This window comes from Camelus dromedarius, chromosome 14, assembly GCF_036321535.1.
Source record: "Camelus dromedarius isolate mCamDro1 chromosome 14, mCamDro1.pat, whole genome shotgun sequence".
NCBI lineage: Eukaryota > Metazoa > Chordata > Mammalia > Artiodactyla > Camelidae > Camelus > Camelus dromedarius.
Genome location: NC_087449.1, coordinates 32,434,487 through 32,454,869, shown reverse-complemented (window position 1 = coordinate 32,454,869; position 20,383 = coordinate 32,434,487). Strand labels below are relative to the sequence as shown.

Genomic DNA, 20,383 nt, shown 5'->3' with positions numbered 1-20,383 from the left:
GGGGCAGGAGGTGGATTCCCAGACGTGACACCTGGCCAGGCAGCTCCTACTCTGTGGATTTCGGTGCGCCTGTCATAAACCAGGGATCCTGCCGCTGCCCTGTGCGTTCCCTGAGCACGGGAACTACCCAACAAAACTCCGCACCCCGGGGCCCGGTCATGCCCTGGGAAGCTACACATGTTCCTTTCAGCTCAAAAATCCTATGCTTTCTGACTCAGTAAAACAAAGAGGCTGGTGGGTGGTCCATCAGCCGAACACTCACTGGGTGCTCGCCTTCCTCCGTGCCCAGCAGAGACCTCCCGGGCTTGCCCCAAGGAATGCAGAACCCAAAGAGGCCCCCAGCCCACCTGTCCTACTTCCAGGAAATGCACAGCCCAGGACTCCCGTGCATGACTGCTCTCTGGGCCTTATGCCCCCAGCAGGGCAGACTTAGCAAGCGAGGCTGAGGAGGTGCCATGTGGACGAGGCAAGAGCAGGCTGCTCTCCATCAGGCGGCCACTTTCCAGCCATTTGGAAATCGCCACTTGCAAAGCTGTGGAGTCTCAGTGATGGGCTCTCATTTTATCATTACCCACGTCAGAAGAATGCATCTTGAGGAGGCAGCACTGCACGAGTCAGCGCCGTAATCACTTACAGACCGCAGAGGCCCCAGTCCTGGCAGCAGAGGAAGATTTATTGTGGGGATGGACAGAAAACAAAGAACAGTTGTGCAAACTTTACGGAGCCACATTATGGGAAATGCCTTTCCCGTTTCCCACTGGTAAATGTGCTGAACGCTGCTTCCAAAGGCCGACTGAGCTCCATTTAACCAATCAGGTGCAGACACTGCCCGGCATGGCTCGCTGGGCTGAGCCAGCCTGTCTGTGGTGCCCAGGCCCTGGCTGGCAGCCAGGCCCTGCTGTCGGCTCTGGTGGGAAGAAGGCCTCCTTCCTGGACCTCTACGTCCTCATCTGCCTGCTTGCGTCAGGGGGACCTGCTGCTCCCCTTCAGATGTACCTGCCACACCACCAACATTCTAAATGTTAATGCTGATTGTGTTACTCTCTTGCTCAAAACCCTTCCCCCACTCTCTCCCTTGCCCTCAGGGTACAGCCTAAGCTCCTCATATTGGACTTCGACACTCTTAAAGGTCCAACTCCATGTCTGCTCCCAGCCCCCATGCACAGAACGCACTCCAACCATAAGAGGACACCTATGCTCCCCGCAAGTGTCAAGACTGTCACGTCTTTTGTATGTACTGTTCCCTTTCCTTTAAATGCCTTTCCTCGTGGTCTGCCCCTGGAAAGCTCCTAACCTCCCTTCAAAGCCTAGCTCTCATGACATCCTGGGGAAGTCTTCTCCGCCCTCTGTGTCTCTGCAGCATGTGGTTAATTTCCTCGCCATCAGACCATTCCTCATTTGATGCCGTACCCCCTGCTTCTAGCATCGAACCTGGCACAGCATGGGTATCAAAAAAACCGAGCTAAAAAACTGGGGGAAGACAACACAGCTGAGCCCAAGATACCCTTGTGAGGAAGGGAACAGGCAAGCCCAGTGTCCAGAGTCTTGGAGCGTCCGAGGAGACTGAGGCCATAGAGGTGTGGTGTGGCCCATCACCCACTTAACAGACGAGGCCAGGACGCTGAGGGCCGTCACTGTAGCAGTCCAAGGGAGGCGCGTGAAGTCGGCTCAGATGACCCATCTGCCATCCAGTGGAGACAGAGCCTATTAACGCTCAGTCGTGAAGTTTACCATTTCCAGGATGTCCCTCTTAGAAAACATGTTCTGGACGCTTTCTTCGAGTCACTGTTGATTTTATCTGACTTTTTCATTCCAATAAAATCAAAAGCTTTTTCTCCTTTTCTTAGTTTAAATTCAATTCAGAGGGTTGTTTTTTTTATCCTTAATTTTTTTCATATTCCATAAAGCAGTGTTGAGTTCACAAAACTTGGCCAGTGTTCCTGTACCCTCGAGTTTAGTGCTCTTAGGAATTCTCATGTCTACGAGAGCTCAGGTTTGATGACTCAGAAAAAAAAAAAAAAAAAAGGGGAACAAGGACTCCTGTTTTCAAGCATGGAGTATTTTGCCAGGCATGAGGTAAGTGCTCCATATACATGATCTCATTTAATTCTCACAACACTCTCCCTTTTACACAGACAGGAAACTGAGGCTCAAAGGCCACGTGACCTGTTTGAGGTCTCATGGCTGGTTAAGGGGCAGAGCGAGGATTTGAACCCTAGTAGTTATCCTATGTATTTACCCATTGGTCCACCCTGGCTCACCAATTCTTGGCTCAGAATTTAAACGAGATGGGGGGCGGGGAGTCAGGGAGGGAGAGGAGGTAGGGCTGGGGATGGGGAGGTGAACAGGAGTAGAGTGGGTAGGGGTGGATGGGAGGGGGTGGGGGATGGAGTAAGGTGGGCTGTGGAGCAGGGAAGGAGGAGGCCAGGAGAGCTGTAGAAAGAGGCCAAAAGGCCAAGAACTGCATTTTGGGAGCATGTGACTAGAAAGTTGTGTGCCTGATGGGAAACCCACCTGGGAGGAATGCGCCCTTGAGGGTGACTGTGTATTCCGGGCCCAGTTATAGGCAGGAGTGCTGGACTAGGAGTCAGGCATTCAACTTTGATCCCCTCTGCAGAGCACTCTGCAGTTTGTGGAGCACAGAAACTCTTCTGGGGTGAGCACCACAAGCCCAATTTCACAGATGCATAAATGGAGGCTTAGAAGTGAAGTGACTTATTCAAGGTTGCACAGCCAGTGAGCAGCAGAGCTGGGAGGAGTCTCTATCTCCATCTCTCCCCACTTCCTCTGGCTTTTCCTTTCCCAGCAAGTCATTTCTGTCTGGGGCCTCAGTTTCTCCTCTGTACAGTGAAGAGAGGGGATCCTCAGGGCTCTGAGTTAATCACAAAGCTGAAGTTTACAGAGTCTCTCCTTATGAAGATCTCTGTGTTTGATTTTTTTAAAACTAGGGAAGAGAGGAAGGCATTCAGTGTAAGCAAAGATCTGTGAAGCTGGAACCTTGGCTTCAAGAGGGGAAAGGGCATTAGCATTTGTTGGGCCCCCAGGGAACACAGAGTGTTAGGCATTAATCCCATTTCACAGTTCAGAAAACTGAGGCTCAGCACGGCCAAGTGACCCATCCGAGGTCACACAGCCCATCCATGGCAGAGCTGGGACTTACAACAACCTTTTCTGTTCCTCTGGGGACACTCTTGACTACATGGCCACTATGCATTTCAGACTCTCCTTTTTCTCCTTTCCTAATGCAGACTACCCAGGGCAGTCAGAACCATTTGTTGGGCACTTACTGTGTGCCAGGCACTGCACAAGCATCTGGGATATGGTACCTCATCAAAGCCTCGCCATAGTCCTATTCCTTCTGCTTTACAGGTGAGGCTTGCTTTAGAGGCTTACTATCAAAATGTATGGAGGTTCCTTAAAAAACTAAAAATAGAGTTACCATATGATCCAGCAATCCCACTCCTGGGCATATATCCAGAAAAGATGAAAACTCTAATTCAAAAAGATACATATATCCCAATGTTCATTGCAGCACTATTTCCAATAGCCAAGACACAAAAGCAACCTAAATGTCTATCAACAGATGACTGGATAAAGAAGATGTGGTATATGTATAGATATATATACAATGGGATATTACTACGCCATAAAAAAGAATGAAATTTTTGCAGCAACATGGATGGACCTGGAGATTATCATACTAAGGGAAGTAAGTCAGAGTAAGACAAATATCATATGATATCACTTAAAATGTGGAATCTAAAAAAAAAAAAAAACATAGAAAGGAACTTATTTACAAAACAGAACTATACTCACCTACATAGAAAACAGACTCATGGTTACCAAAGAGGGAAGGGAAGGGGAGAGATAAATTTGGAATTTGGGATTAACAGGTACACATTACTACATATAAAATAGGTAAACAACAAAGACCTACAATATAGTACAGGGAACTATATTCAATATCTTGTAATAACCTATGATGGAAAATAATCTGAAAAATAATACATATTTAATGTATATATATGTATAATTGAATCACTTTGCTGTACACCTGAAACACAGTAAATCAACTACACTTCAATAAAAAAAGAAAAGTTAAAAAGAAAACAGAGGCTTGCAGAAGTCAAGCTACTTGCACACAATCACAGGCTGATTGGTGGCAAAGCCAGGTTTCAAGTTAAGGCTTTCCTGCAGGAAAACTTCACGCACCAGATTAGTGGGTGAACATGACCATCTTTAAGGTCCCTCTAATCTTGCGACTTCACAGGAAACTGCTCTGGAAGATAGTGTCCAGGCAAATTCACATAGCCTCAGAACAGAGAGGTCAGATGGCCACCAGGGCAGAGCCTTTGTACCAGGGGGTAGGCTCAACTCCTTTGCTTCCAAGGCAACGCCAGGTGTCAAATGGCATGTGGTCCCCAAGACACTCGTCCACACCAGGAATACGATTATAAATGGAGCAACATGTGCTGGGAGAGCAGGAGGCATAGAGAAAGGGGGCACTGAGGAGGGGACACTGGACTGGGCTGTGCAGGATGGTTAGGAGTTTGTTGGGCCAGAAAAGGCAGTCTAGACATAGGTACCAGCAAAAGCCAAGGCCCAGAGGAGGGAAAGAAGCTGGAATGAGGACTCACTAGGAATTCGGGAGGGGAGGAAGCTTCAGGGCAGGGAGGAACAAAGTAGAATAGACATCCCAGGCCTACTGTTAACTCACTGGGTGATGCTGGGCTACTGAGGCCCCCTCTCTGGCCTTCACCTTACCCATCTAACCATGAGTAGAAACAAGAACTGACATGGTCCCAGTAGGCGTTGTTAATGAGGGCACATCTGGATGCCAACTTGATGGCTGCCTTTGCCCAGAAAGGTTTTCCTACCCAGACCCTCTCCACCCCCTGCAAGAAGAATAAGGTAAGGCTCAGGCCCCCATTTCCAAAGTGGGTGGACTTGGCGAGCTGAGCTGGTTGGACCAGCTTGGCCTCTCTGGGCTCATGCACAGCAGAATCCTCCACGGCAGGGGGGTTTAAACCATGTTCCATTTTACAGCTTTTTAACCTCATCAGAAACCCTAGCCTCCAGAAAGGAAGATATTGTTTTCAAGTGACTTACTTATTTTAAAGAAGGTGAAATGTCTTATTTTTCATCCCACAGTGCTCTCCCCTCTAATACAGAACAAAAGACCCATCATGTTAGCAGGGCAGGGGACCTGCAGGCTCTCAAGGTGATGGGGCGCTGGCCTGGGAAACTTAGTTAAAGCAGACATCAGTCCGTTTCCCTGCTTCACCAGGGCTCTGAGAGCCCAGACTGGCTTTGATTCCCTTCTATGACCCCATAGCCCACCAGGGCCTAGCACACAGGAGGCACGTTTGCTCAGTGTCAGCTTGCCGAATGAGTTTCAGATCTGGATGTTCTCTCGACATTTGTAAGCAGACTGATGATTCTCTGCCTGGGAGGTGGCTTGGGGTCATGGCTAGCACACAGTCTCAAATTTGACCCCATGATGCAGTTGGGGCCTGAACTTCGGCATGAACTGGACTATCCTTCCCTCATCTGTAAAATGAGGATAATTCCAGTCTCCAGAAATGTTCTAAGCACTGAAATCATGCATGAGTGGAAGCCCTAAATACTGAAAAACACCCAGTGAGTATTTCAGTAATGTTCCTGTACCCCTTGACTGACTTGGACGAGGTTATGCAGTCAGGCTCAGACCCTCAGCTCCTGGCTCCCCTCCCTCCCTCCGTCCTCCAGCAATAAGATCACAAGATTCAAGGGTAGCATCCCTCCCACGGCACCAGAAGTCTAGCATCACACCATGTCTCTGGACCCCCAGCTCCCAGCACTAGGGCAGGCACACAGGGGAGCCTGCCCCTCGGGTAAGGCAAGTGCTTCAGGGAAGGATGCTTCCCTCATTTGAGGGTCACTTTCCCACAGTGTAATGTTCCCCAGCTTTTGGTTACCAGTCCCTTCAGGAAACCCCCTGCTCGCTGAAGCTGCCCCATTTCCTGTGTGATCCTGGCTCCCCATCTTCTCAGGGTCTGTCTTCCCCATGCCCCTTCCATACATGATGAGGATGGACTGGTAAACCAGCCTGAAACAGACATTTCTAACTCCCTAGTAATCCCTGGGATGAGTCTGAGATGTTGGGATGAGTCAGCAGTGTCAGCTGGCCTAGGAATACGTGCAACCCACGAGGCTGGTCTCAGGACATGGGTTTGGGGGAAGAAGTAGATGCCCCGGACCCCGCCCACTATGATATGAGAAGCACAGAGGACTGTATTCTGCTGAAAGGAGAGCCTGGGCAAAGGCTGGTAGGTGGAGGGCAGCATGGCCCGTGGGATGGTCCAGGCAGCTGCACCAGGTGATACAGAGCAGGCCACTGCATCTGTGAACGTCAGTTTCTTCTTCTGGGCATGGTAATCCATGGCTAGGCATAGTTTGTCTCCAAATGCCTTAGGTCTCTTCTCCCTCAGGACTTCCCATGAGATACAATCCCAGACCCCTGGTCAAGCCTCTCTGATGTATGTCCCTGGTCTCAGGTCCACTGGTACCTGGGATAGACTGCAGAGGTGTAGGGGATGGGGACCAGTGGCCAGTGTGGCTGCAGCTGCCAGAGGAACCCAGACAGGAAGGATGTAAGTAGCCTCGAGGCTCCAGCTGTGCATCAGGACTGAGCCAGCAGGGACAAGAGCCTCCTCCCTGTGCCTCTGCCCCAACTCCTCTCCTAGCTTCAGTCACACTGAACAGACACCATCTGACACCGAGCAGGTGCTCTGCATCGCTGGCAGACACCTGACAAGGCCACCAGCATGAGTGACAGCCCTGCCCACCTCACCAACAGCAGAGGTCAAGTCCAGGCTCTACTAACTAACTGGCTCTTTTGAGCCTCAGGGTCCTCATTTGTAAAACAGCCATAAATGATCTTGTCTTAATTCATAGAGTTACTGGATGAATCTCCTAAGATGATCAGTGTAAAGAGTGTGACTGGGAAGAAGAGAATTAACTAAGCACTTCCTTAAATCATCTCCTTTAACCTTTATAACAACAGTCCAAAAAGGCAGGTACTATGATCGCCCCATTTTACAGTCGAGTATGCTATTGCTCAGAGAGGCTAAGCCACCTGCCTGAGGTCACACAGCTGGTAGGTGGCAGGGCCCCAGGTCAGTGTGACTCACTCTAGGGCTTTCACGTGTCTTTCACACAAACCTTCCACGCTGTGCTCACAGCTTTGGTCAAGCTCATCACAAAAGTCAGGGGTTGCTGTCATGATTATTTCATAAAACCCAGGGATATGAGTTTTCCTTTTTCACTCAGCCTGTCTTTTTCTCGACGTGGGGAAAAGCAAACTCACAGTCTGCTAATTTCTGCAGTCTCAGACAATCAGAATTCCAACTGTCTGGGAGAGCCAACCTAAGAAAGCAAGAAATTAATCTTTTCAAAGTTAACGTCTTCGAGGCGTCGCGTCAGTATTTGGGTTGGACGTAACCTTGCTATCGTAACGCAGATGAAACCCCCAATTTAATAAGGCTAAGACAACTCCGACAACGTAAGAAACATAACAGGATATTGCAAAGAGATTAGGGAGCTTCCTCTGGATGGCGTGGACGGGCCGTGGAGAGGGCAGGGTGGGAGGCGGTGCAGTTCACCCCGGGGGGCCAGCAAGGCGAGTCCCAGTCCCCAGCTTGGCCCGAACAGCCTGGGCACTAACGGCCTGGGCAGAGGAGAGCTGGGCTCCTCGAAGCTCGTCCAGGCCGGCCTGGTGTGGGAGCAGAGGCTCCGCAGGCTAAATGCGAACCAGCTGCTAAGACAGGAGCGTTACAGTTGGACGGGGCGGGGAAGGCTTACCTCATGAAAGAACTGTGGAAACGGCTGCTGGAAAGATAATAAAAGGATTAACTGCTATTTTAGTGGGCCATTTACTCTTCAATCAAAGTGTCTCATCTATTTCCTGTTCTCCAGAGACTCCGGGTCCAAAATTCCTTTGTCTATTACAGCACATGGTAGCAGAGGCCTGTCATGAGAAATTAATAATTTTACAGGGAAGGGAGATTTTACTTATCTGGGTGCGGGCTAGGGCCCGCCCCTTCCCCTGGGTTACCTACTGCGCCAGCCTCACAGGAAGGGGAAGCATGCCCACGGCCGGCAAGGCGGAGCTCACAGATCTCTGCTACCATCTCCAGAGGACAGCACGGTAGTGCCCCAGGACCCCCGAGAATAATCAGTTTAACAGGAGATGATATACACAAACAAGAGCATCAGTTTAGAAAGCGGTGGGTTCAACTCCCACTCCAATGGTTACTAGCTGGGTAACCTTGGGCAAGTTATTTTTATTGTTGTTCCTATTATTACTATCATGAGTATGAGCCTCTATTGTTACTGTTGTTGTTATTTGTCTCTAACTAGCTGTGTGACCTGGAACAAATTATGAATGTCTCTGAGCCTTAGTTTCCTCATCTGCAAAGTGGGGATTAATAGTATCTGCCCCATAGGGTTGTTACAAGGACCACATGGAGCATGAGGACCACAGGACTAACAGCCCCCCAACACAGTCAGCACTCATGAGCTACTTGCTGTAATTACTACCCAAATCCTAAACCCCCAAAGAGGCAAGATGAAGTGTTCTCATAGTAGCAAGTGGAAGGCCAGCTGGACCCTGTTGAATCTTTGTTTCTTCATCTGTAAAAACCGTGTTTTACAAGACTCTTATAAAGATTAAATGCAACCACAGGCGAGTACAGACATGGCTTGAACACCACCTCCTCCATGAAGCCTTGCTAGGCCTCTTCTCTCTGGGCCGAGGCAAACTCCATCCCAGACCCTGTCACTGGTCTCCACACCCATCTTCCACCCATCCCTGACTGTGACTGCCCCCAGGCAAAGACTTCGGCAGGTCCAGGTCTGGGTCCCTAGAGCCAGGCATGAGCCAGGCATGAGCCAGGTGTAAGCCAGTGTCCTGTGGACTCTGCTGAACCAAAGAGATCCCGGCAGGCTGGCCCAGGAGAAGAAACCCTACAGAGAGATCCCGAGACTGCTCTGAGTGATCTGAGCCTCTCTGACCCCTCAGTGGGCCTCCATTTCTCAACCAGGAAAATGGGCAGGGAAGGTCCAGATCACCTCCAAGGTTCCTCATGCCTAACACAGAAATTCCAGGATGCTGTGATTCCACATGGGAGCCCGAGTGCTAGAAGGCCACCAAGCACACCATGCCGGTGTTCAGGCCAGGCGGTCTTCATGAGGGCTCCACAGACACTAGTGGGGTCACCCCAGGAGAGAGGATGTAAAGGAGAACTACAGCTCAGCGGCTGTCCACAGCAGGATCTCAGAGAGAGGTGGGACCCGTCTGTCCAGGAGTCTTGCCCTATAATGTCTGCTGGGCATCAACTCCTAGACAAGTCATGTGTCAACACCCCAAGTGAACTGGGGCATCACCAGGGACTGGCCCAGCCACCAGCTCTCCCTCCAGCACAGCCTTGGCCCAAAGGCACATGATACAGCTCACCTTCTCAGCCTGCTCACTCTAGCCTCTCCCCATGACACCGGCACACCAGCCACAGGATCCATCGTGCTTCCTCTCTTTGGCAGAGGCTGTTCCCTGCCCCTCACTTGTCTATAAAGTGAATTCCTTCTCATCCTCAAGACTCAGCCTCCTTAAAGCTGAATAAGCTGGTTCAGTGGGTGCCCAGCTTACAGCTCCACAAGCAGATGGGCCCCATGGGCCAACAGCTGGTCCCAGGAGGGTGGAGTTGATGCTGCTGGTTGCTGATATTTCCTGCCCCCTCCCCGGCCCTGCAAACACTGCTCTGGGCTTTGAGCAGAACAGAGGTGTACCTCTCCCCCAGCTGCACCCATCCCCAGCCTGAGTTCTCCATGAGGCAGGGCCCATTGCCAGTGGTAAGACATGAGTGTAGAACTCTTCCTTGGCTCTGACACTGGCCCTGCAGACCAGACACGCTGCTTCCTTCCTCTGACTTACCCGTGCTATCCAGGGCCTTATCAGCTAATGTCTGGCCCTACCCCAAGGACTGCCCTGGGGACCCGCAGCTCTCAAGTCAGATGCCTGTGAGGACTCAGTGCTCCCTGGAGGAAACCAAGCCTGTGGCTGCCCCCAGAAGGCCCAGGGAGCCTCCCTGGGAAGGACTTCAGATGAAGATCCAGCACTAGGGGAAAGTATGTGCCCCATGACTCACTTGGCCATCAGCACTGGGACACTCAGCTTCTGTATGTAAGAGAGAAGGCTGGCTGAGCCCCTCTGACTCAGAGCACGTGTCACCACCTGAATGAGTGTGTGCGACACCAGGCCATGGAGGGTGGAGGATGGGGCACCTGGCAAGTCCGAGGTGCCCTCTGCCGAGGTTCCCAGTTACAGGGCACTGACCCTTGTGACCAGTGGCCACATCTACAACATTGGTCCTTCCTTCGTCAAGCACAGGGGATCCCAGCCAGCCCCCGGTGAGGAGCCCAGGCAGACCTCTCCCAGGGCAGCAAGGTGGGGGCCGCTCTGCCTGGGCAGCGGGGGAACTCACCATGCACTTGTTGGGCTTCTCGCCTGAGTGCACCCTCATGTGGATGAGCAGCTTGTAGCGGGCGTTGAAGGGCTTGTAGCGGCGCACACAGCCTGCCCAGAAGCAGGTGAAGTCCTCGCCCTTGCGCTGGTCGATGTGGCTCTTCTCGATGTGCCGCACCAGCTCCTCCTGCTGCTCATAGGCTGCACAGCAGTCTACCCAACGGCACGCCTGCCGCCCGGCCACCACCCTGCCCGCCAAGCCCAGCCCCAGGCCTCCAAGGCTGGGGCCAGGCGGCAGCTGAGACAGGGGGTAGGGGGGCGGCAGGCCCTGCTGGTGAGGCCCAAAGAGCTCTGAGAACTCGTCCGCAGGCTCCTGCTTCAGGAAGCCGGCCTTCCGGCAGGTGTCCAATTGCAAACTACCCTCGTGGCTCTCGGTGGACGCAGGGGTGGGCCGGGCACGTTTGGGAGGAACCCCCAGGTCTCCTGGCAGAGGGGGGCTCCGGAGTCCGTTGACACAGGTGACCAGAGCTGTCTGGGAGGAGCGGATGATGGAGGTGACATCGGAGGAGGCGCACGGTGAGGCAGAGATGGAGGAGGTGGGAGGTAGGCCCAGGAGGCAGCAGCGCTTCAGGCCACCCTCGGGGAGGTGGGCCTCAGGTTGGGGGCCCAGGCCAGAGCTGGGTTCACTGCCCAGAAGGTAACAGGAAGGTGCAGGGGTGGCAAGGCCTCGGCCCGGGAGGTCCAGGTCCGTGTGCAGGCCCGTGGCGGGCGGGGCCCGGCAGTGGGCGGACAGGGGCGCACGAGATTCTGTCATGGCCCGGTAGTCGGGCAGGGACTCCTGCTTGATGTGCTGTGTGGCCGGAAGGCTGCCGTTCACATATGTGGCCTGGGGCCTGGGCGACCTGGAAGACAGTGCCAGAGAGGTCGTGAGAGGATGGGCAGTCCACAGTGGGGAGGCCCAGGCAGGGGACAGCGGGGAGCCTGAGGACAGAGGGGTGGAGAAGCCCAGAGCAGGAAAGAGAGGCTGAGGGCTGGCAGCAGAGAGACCAGGACTCTGGGCAACTCTGGTTGTCCGGGCAGAAGAAGAGTGTGAAGGGAAAAGAAGAGAGCGAGGAAGAGGAGGGGGCTGGGGAGAGGTTCGAGAGAGTGGGAGGTCTGAAAACATGAATGTGCCCAGGAGAACGCCAGCAAGGAGCACGGGTCATCCTCTTGCCAAATCCAGACCAGCCTCTCCAGCCCAAGCGCCATCCACCCTGCCTCCAAGGCCTCCCTGGGTCTGCCCTGCCCCTCTCCCCATGACCTTCCAGTGAACTGTGAAGGAAGAAGGCTGAGGATGGCTCTTTGAGGGATACCAAGTCCATTTTGCTTTAAACTCTGCTTACTTGTCCCTTCAATCTTGTAATTTTTCTTAATTTCTAAAAAAGTTAACTTTGCTATGTTTTACCCCAAGCAATCTGTCTTTTCCACTATGAACATCAGTGGGTGGGGGTTTGAATCACAGTCACAGGGGGGCATCCTAGGAATAACTGAGAAAAAGCTTCTTGGTGTGGCAGGGGGGCGGGGGAAGGTGTCCCGGGATTTCAAACCCAGACACCGTGAGTGCACAATATGCATCTCTCGGGGAAGCCATGGCCAGGCAGGCCAGGCGAGGCAGCAAGAGACCTGGGTTTGAGGCCACACTCAGCCACTCCTGGCCATGCAAACCTTGGCAAGGTGCTTTGGGCCATTCTCTGCACCTCAACATCTAATGGTTTGCCTCCTGAGGGTGGGGATGGTGTGATGGGCAGAGCCCGGATCCCCAGGATGCTGTCATCACCACACATGTGGCACATGCCTTCCTAAAGGGGCCTCTCCCAAATGAGGGACAAGTAAGTGCAGGTAGAGATACCAGGGCCTGCTGGTCACCAGAGTACTCTGAGAAGAGGAGAGGCCAGCAAGGTGACACTGGACTCAGGGTCAGAGAAGCCCTAATGGCTGACTGAGCAGAACAAAAAGCCTGCTTATGAGCCCAAAGTCTGACGAGGACACCCCATGCATCCAAAAACCTCTTCCCATCCGAGCCTCAGTTTCTTCACCTGTGAAATGAGGACTAACCCTCCCGACTCAGAGGCGGGCGACCAGGATCAAGGGAGGAAACAGATGCTATGACAGCCCTCTGGAAAGAGGAGGCCAGGTGAGTGGTGCCAACACCACTGCCGTGATCACCACCGCTGTCCTGAGGCTCTCTGCAGCAGGGCTTTTGGGGCCATCCCCTGTCCCTCTGCTTTCAGTGTGGCCCTGCAGCCCCAGCCCCTCCCTCTCAGGCTCCCTGCAGAAATTGTGGCATCCTCAGCTCCAGCCGTGAGGTGGAGGGGAGGGGACAGGACAGGGGAGAAGCAAAGTTAGAGCCCAGAGCCCTCAGAGAGCATAGGCTCCAACCGCATCACTACCGAGAGGGCGCATGGCTTGCCCGCAGTCACAAGGAGCAAACCAGCGACAGGGTTGGAACCAGAACCCAGGCACCCCGTCTCCCTCCCAGGTGTGTGCAGTTCTCATGTGCAGAAACCTGGAGTTTTGCCTGGATAGGAGTCTGGGGAAGGGGCTCTTCTGTTTGGTTTTCAGCTACACTTGAACAGTTCTCCACCTCACTCACCGGAGACCTTTCTTCCCTCCCAGGAACTCTGCTGCCCAGAGTGCGGTCACGGGGTAGAATCGGAAGGAGCAAATGCATCGCCCCACCTCCAGGGTGGGGGCGCTGGGCCCACCATCGACAGCAGCGAGCTCCAAGTAGCTTCTAGATCTGATTTTAAGTTATGATTTTGCGGAGCTTAAAAAGAAATAAAAGCACAGCTGCTCCTTGCAAGGTCGTGCTCCTGACCTGGTGGAGGTGGGCACAGGCAGGGGAGGGCAGCCAGGTAAGCGTCTATTTGGAGCAATCGCTTTAAAACTAGTGTCAGGTTAAAGCACCAATACCAGGAGAAGAGAGCAGCTGTGTGTTCTGCGATGGAGCTACCTGAATAATCACCAGCAAGACCCTGGATGGCATCCAGTGGGGAGGGGGCAGCTCAGGCCTTAGTGTCCCCTGGCTCGGGATGCCAGCTGTCTCTGTGAGGCCAGGCAGTGGTTCTGGCCCTGCTCTGTCTTGGAGCCCTGTGTGCCTTGGGCCATCCCCATCACATCTCTAGAAACTGTGAGCTTAGATTCCTGGACAGAGTGAACCACTCCAGGCGCTTTCCCAGACCAGTCTCATGAATCCTAGCAGTACAACAATTTGCGGTATCTGCTGAATGCATATGGCCAAGTTCTTCCAGGGAGAGACCACCATCTGTTTCACACTGATGAAAACTGAAGCAACTGGCCCGAGCCCTCAAAGGCTGGTAGCGCTAGAGCAGGAATCTGAACTTGGATCTGGTTGAATCACAGGGAGCAGCAAGAACGGGGAGGCTCTGAACACAAGGCGATCCAGTGGGAAGGGGAAGGCACAGGATCCGACTGGGTGTGGGATGGGGGCTGAGACAGACCCTCTTTGTCTTTAGGAAACGGAGGGAGTTTGGAAAAGCCAGATCAGTAGTAGAGGTGGCAGCAACTCAGACTGATGCTGGCATAAGGTTCTGGGTATAGACTCTCCTGTGCCCTAACTGTCAAAATGACATTCAAAATGACAAAGGATATTTCTGATCGTCTCTACCCAAAAAAACACCCAATTGCTTAGCTTTCATAGCTTCTACCCTGAGATAGAAAGAATTTCACTGGAGAAACTGGATGCTGCCAGGGAAGCCTCAGTAAATAATCAAGCAGATACATGCATTTGACTATTACCAAACAATGACAACTCAAAGTCCTTACTCCTTGTTACACACGTACTTGTATCCCCTTAAAGCCTATAGGTTGAAGCCCTAACCCCAGTGTGACTGGATTTGGAGGTAGGGCCTTTAGGGAGGTAATTAAGGTTAAGTGAGGTCATAGGGTGGGTGGGACCCTAATCCAACAGGACTGGTGTCCTTTCAAGAAGAGGAAAAGATACCCAGTGGTGTGCACACAGAGAAGGGACCACGTGAGGACACAGAGAGAAGGAGCCATCTACGAGCCAAGGAGAGCGGTCTCAAGGAGAATGCAAACTTGCAGATGCCTTGATCTCTTCTAGCCTCCAGTACTATGAGGACATAAATGTCTGTTGTTTAAGTCACCCAGTCTGAGGCGTTTTGTTACGGCAGCTTGAGCAGACTGATAACACTCCTATAAATCAGAAGTCTCAGTAATATCAAAGAGGGTCATGGGGAGTCCACATTCTCAAAGAAAAACTGTTGAACGTGGGAAGAATAAGTATCCTGCTAATTAGTAATATCTCCCGCTGTGGGGCTCCCGCTGGAAAGTAAACTCCATCAGGGAGATTTCCGCTTCCTTCACCAAGGCACCCACCCCGGCACCAACCACTGTGCCTGGCACAGAGTCAGTGCCTGATAAATGACTGGAAAGGGAATGAATAGCAAATACGCAACTGGGCCAGTTTTTAGAATCTCTGGTCTGTGAAACAGCCTCTAGACCTGCAGCCCCAGGCAACAGGTGAGAGCCCTGGGGCCAAGTGGGTGGGTGCAGAGGCCTGTCTGTGGCTGGGCAAACCAGGGCACAGAGGCACGTCTGGGACCTGGGGAGAAGCCACAAGAGGCAGAGTTCAGCTCATATGCAATCTGACAGAACATCTGTCCAGAGGTGGATGTCACCGGAAATGTGCAAGCACTGACTGATGGTTACCTGGCAGAGCTGTGTGGGACAACGGCTTCCGGGGGCAGGAGATACCTGTGGGGAAGAACCCCTCTTTGCTCCAGGAGCCATTCAGGGCTTGACACTACAGTGTGTACGAACCCTGAGCTGGGTTTTCCCTCTCCAAGCTCTTCCCTATCCTCTGAATCTTCCTCTTCTGAAATGACTGATTCTCTGTAACAGCCAGACGCACCTCAGTAAAACCATTTGTCTCTCATGAGGCCTGCAGTGCTGCGGTGTGGAGTCTAGACCAGGCAGTCATCCATGTGCTACTGGGCTCTGGCTGGTCTCTGGCCCTCCCGTGCCTCAGTTTCCCTGTGTGTCCCACAAGTCAGGTAGACCAGGTGAGGTGTAGAGGCCCCCTAAGTCCCTGGGCTCCCGGAGCATCCACAGAAGGCAGCTGATGCGTGGGAACGAAGCACATACCTGCTGGGGTGGGGGAAATGCAGCAGCCTCTCACAGGCTAGGGGGTGGCTCCGTGGCGGTGGGCTTCCTGCAGGGAGAAACAGGCCCTGGCGGCAGGTGGGGCCAGGGCCCTCCGCAAGGTCCAGGTCCAGCAGGCTCTTCTCCGAGCCTGGGGTGCAGAGGCCGTAGCTCCCATTCACTGCGCAGAGAAAGACAGGAAGAGGAGATGAGGTGAGTGGGGACGGTCTGCAGAGGGCATAGGCAGAGGGCAGTCACTGGGGTACCATGTGGGACAGAGCTCCAGTGAGCAACACTAACTGAACCCCTGCTGCGTCCGAGGCCACGGGAACACCTATTAATTTCCATAATCACCAGCAGGATCAGTAATAAAACCCCCAATTCTCAGATGCAGATGCTGAGCTCTAGTGGGTAAATGACCTTCGCACAAACACAGAGCACTCCGACGGACCAGACACTATCCCAGGTGTGGGACACATGGTGAGTGAGACACATAAACTCCTATCTCTTGGAGCTTGCGATCTATGACCCTCACACCGACCACCTAACACTCATTTGACAAGGTGCACGGCCTTGCCTAGGGCTGGCTGCCCAGCAGGCTGGGTGAATGTTACTGACGTCTGGAGGTCAAGGAGCAGGTGCTCACTAAACAGCATTTTTTCTTGTTATCCCTGAAGCTCAATCCACGTTGTTTTCCAAACTGCGTTACCCCCATAAAAACACAGTCCACAGTCATTCACACCTCTGCATCCTCCACGACCTTTCACAGGCTAACTGCCATATGTGCCTACCATAAGCAGATGTGCCTCAGTTAGTCTTGAAATCTGCACAAAGCCCTTAAAAACAACATAAAGTATAATAAAAATGTTAGGCATGATGGGTATAAGCTACGTGCCCTCTCTGGGCCTCAGTTTTCTCATCTACAGTGTGATGAGAAAACTAACTTCTTCGGCTTTCTGTCCAATCACTTGGCAGGAGGAAAGGGCATGGGCTTTGGGGCCTGATGAGCCGGAGTGAGCCCTTCTGCCCCCCACCAAGTCTGTGACTCTAGCAAGTCCCTCCTTGAGGCCCACACTCCCCGAGGCCGGTCCCCGTGTGAACTGCGGACAGCCACGCCGGTTCTCCAGAGATGCTGCGAAGTCCTGAGAGCTGAGGTGCAGAGCCCCCAGCACAGTGCAGACACCTAGCCAGCAGTGCACCAGGAGTGGAAATCACTCTTATTGTCAAATGGCACTTTGAAAAGTGTAAAGTGTCCCATGGATGTAATAAAACATTAAGAGGCCTAAGGATTGTCCGCTTCAGGGCTGATCGTGAGCCAGTGTCGGCTCTTTTCTCATCTTAATGGTTTACCTTGCTCAGCGTGAGAACAAGGACAACAGAAGTGCCCTTTGCTGAGCAGTACGTGCCGGCCCCGACTCCACTGTCTCATCGGAGCCTCCCACTGCCCTTGCAGGGAGAGAGAAGCATTATCCTCACTGTACAGAGGAGAAAGCCGAGGCTCAGGAGGGCTAAACTACTTGCTCAAGATCACACAGCTAGTAAAAGTTTGGCCTGGATTTCTGGCTCAGGTCATTCAGACCCAAACCCCACGTCTTAATCTCTATGTAATTAAAAAGTGGCCTCTTAGAGAGACAGAAGCCCAACCTCATCCTCCAGGATCCAGCTCCCCTAACCCTAACTCTAGCCCCCTCCCCCAACCCCAGGCAGCCTCTTCACAGAAGGCCATGCAGCGCTAAGCCTCCTTGTGCCCAAAGCTCTGGACAGGCACCAGGCGTTCACCTGCCGAGCACTGCAGTCTGCACACGAGGCTGCAATGCTCTCAAGGTCCTAGGGCAAGTGACAAGTCTCCAGACAAGTGTCCCTCTGGTCACCCTCCCAGGCCAAGCGCTGGGCCAGTGTCCTGCTGTGAGGAACACTGGCTCCCACTGGCTTTGGCTGCCGCTTGGCCAGCCCCTCATAAGCTTATTTTTTAATAACTTGGTTGTTTTTTAATTAAAAAGAAATCCCCGGTAACAAATATGAATGGTCTGAGTTAATGAGAGCAGGCTGCTGCTCGTTTAAGTCTGTCTCTGCTTGGCGGTCTCTGCCTTTTTCAAATCGTTTCTGCTTGAGATTTTACTGTCCCACTGAGGCAAACCCTGGGGCTGGGTCTCAGCAAACTGTGGCTAATTTTATGACCATTAATAGCATTTGGAGCAAAGAGAGCTTAATTATCATATGGGGCTGTCCTGTCAGGGTCTTTCTCCCAGAGTCTGTGGGTCAGGGAGGCGGCTCCAAGTTTCTTCTAAGGACCCACCAGGCCCGCTGGGGACCCCTGGGTTACCTACCCCTCCTTCACATAGGAGGAGGCGAGGAGAGATGGAAGGCAGAGCCCCGTAAAGGCACAGGGGAGCCCAGCATGTATCAAGCTCTGTTCATCAAGCCCGACCTATTCGATCACCAGGCACATTTGATTCTTTCAAGTGTCCATCCCTGTGAGGCAGTTCATTACAGCCATTTTCCAGATGAGAAAAGTTGAGGTGTGGAGAAATTAGGTGCCTCCCGCCAGGCTCTAAGGTCCATAAGAGGCAGGGACACAATTCAAACCCAGATCTCCCAGACTTCAAAGCCCAAGTCTCATCCTGCTGCTTCTCAGCCAACTGACGAACATCCAGGGACCTCCAAGCAAGCATCCCCACCCTTGACTCCAGTGAAGATCATGTTAGGGAGCCTGCGGGGCTCCATTGTCTCAATGACTCCTAAACTTCGGTCTTTAAAAAACAACCCTGCCAGATGGTAAGACCACTCCATCTCAGGCAAGCACTCGAAGGCTCAGAGAAGATTAGGGGGTTACCCAAGGTCACACACGGAGTAAGGGGCTGGGTTGAGATGCAAACCCCATCACCTCCGGGGGAAGAAACAATCATTACTGGACAAATGATTGGAGCCTATTGGTGGCTTCTCCGCTGGACACAGTAAGAGGTTTTCCTACAATAAATAGGCAGTTTTGGGAGGGAAGGAGGAAAGAGTCCTTCAGGTCACAGTTTGGCACTGCCCAGGGCTTCAAGACCACTCAAGCCCTCATCTTGTGTGAACCTCACAGCATCCTGATGAAAGCACTGGCCTCCCCACCTCACAGACGGACATGAGCACCAGAGCTGGCCAGTGGCCACCCAAGGTCACATGGCAATTGCTGGTCTAGCCAGGGCAGAACCCAGGTCTCCCCAGACCCATGCCAGACCCTGCCCTGGGCCACCTGCTTTCTCCGAGACTGGAAATTAAACCAGCAGCTGTGTCCCAGAGATGCTGTCACCACTGGAAAGATGTGGCTACTGTCACTCTGCAACCCCAGGCCCTCCCATTGCCTTCCTGCCTGTTGGCATTTTGCCTCCCTGTCCCCAAGGGTGTCACAGGATCCACCCTTGCTTACTCTCTGTCTCCAAGGAGCAAGAATAGAGACTTCCTCTGGGGAGGCAGGGAAGTGAGAGGGGCTCTGCTGCCCTGAGGCAGGCTGGGGGTGCCCTGGGAAGAGGTCTGCACCCAGCAGCCATGTCTCCCTCTGTGCCACACGGAGCCAAGAGCAGACCTTGGACCTAGCTCTTCCCACATAAATGAAGCTTATTTAGAGGCTGGGAGGGTGAAATGGTCCTCTGTTCATTTTCACAAATTGGTGAGAAAACTGAGAATGTCGGGGTTGGGACTGACTGGCCATCTATTTCATTAACAGATGAAAAAACTGAGGCTCAGAGAAGGAAAGGTACTGCCTTGGTCACATAGCAAATCTGTAGCAGAACCTGGACTGGCACCCCTGGGGCAAGAGTTTGGTTTAGTTTCCTCTTCAAGCCTCAGTTTTCTCATCTTTAAACTAGGGTTAACTCCTCACAAGGCTGTGGTGACAATTAAGTGAGATTATGAACACAATGCATTTGGCGTGAGGCCTAGCTCACATAAGCATTTGAAAAGTGATGGTAATGATAATTCCTTCTTCTATGGACCCTCGGGTTCAGGATGGGGTCGGAAGGCAGGGTCCTGTTATGAGAAGTATTCTATCCCCAGGAAGGTCAGGTCAGATGACCCTGAGGTCAGACTCAGAAAGACAAGCCCCAAGGTTTAGAGGTCACCAACTATAGGACTGGTCAACCTGAATGAGGTCACAGCCAGCAAATCTAAAGCAAACGGGCTCCAGTTACACACCACAGAGCTGTGCAAATTACCGTAATGACTTGGCTAGAAAGTGGTACCACATATAAGGTGACTCCCCACAAGAATTTTAATTTACACTGAAAACTGCCAAGTCTGTATGAGAGGGACAATGATGTATTCATTCAGCATCCCAGCTGCTGCCTCCTTGCTGTCCCAGGAGCAGCCAGTGGCCAAGTCAAGGAAGGCCTACATGACAACAGTTCCTCATTCATGGACAAGCAGACTTCTAGTGCCCACTAGGTGCCAAGCTGGTGACGGGGTTCTGCAGTTTACAGTCCACAGGTTGTTTCACAGCCATTACCTATGAGCTTCGCTACAATACTCAGAAGTTGGCTGGGCAGGCTCAGAGGAGGCAAGCAGTTTGCCAAGGTCACACAGCAACTGTAGGGCTCAGACAACAGACTTTCTCTGTAACAGTCAAGACAGTATGTATTTTAAGCTTTGTAGGTCATACAATGTCAGCCACAAGTACTTGACTCTGTTGTTATACTGTGGAAAGCAACCACGGACAATGTGTAAATAGGTGATTGCACTGTG

At 52.5% G+C, this 20,383-nt stretch overlaps 1 protein-coding gene across 1 annotated transcript in view; it reads right to left on the bottom strand.

Annotated features, from left to right (window-relative positions):
* GLIS1 (GLIS family zinc finger 1) overlaps nt 1–20,383 on the bottom strand; it is a 211,107-nt gene that overhangs the window by 67,705 nt on the left and 123,019 nt on the right. Inside the window, exons 3-4 of the mRNA XM_031465161.2 lie at nt 15,668–15,845; nt 10,521–11,403 (exon numbers count right to left, since the gene is read on the bottom strand). Coding sequence (XP_031321021.1) covers nt 10,521–11,403; nt 15,668–15,845 — 1,061 coding nt within the window. The remainder of the gene's footprint in view (nt 1–10,520; nt 11,404–15,667; nt 15,846–20,383) is intronic.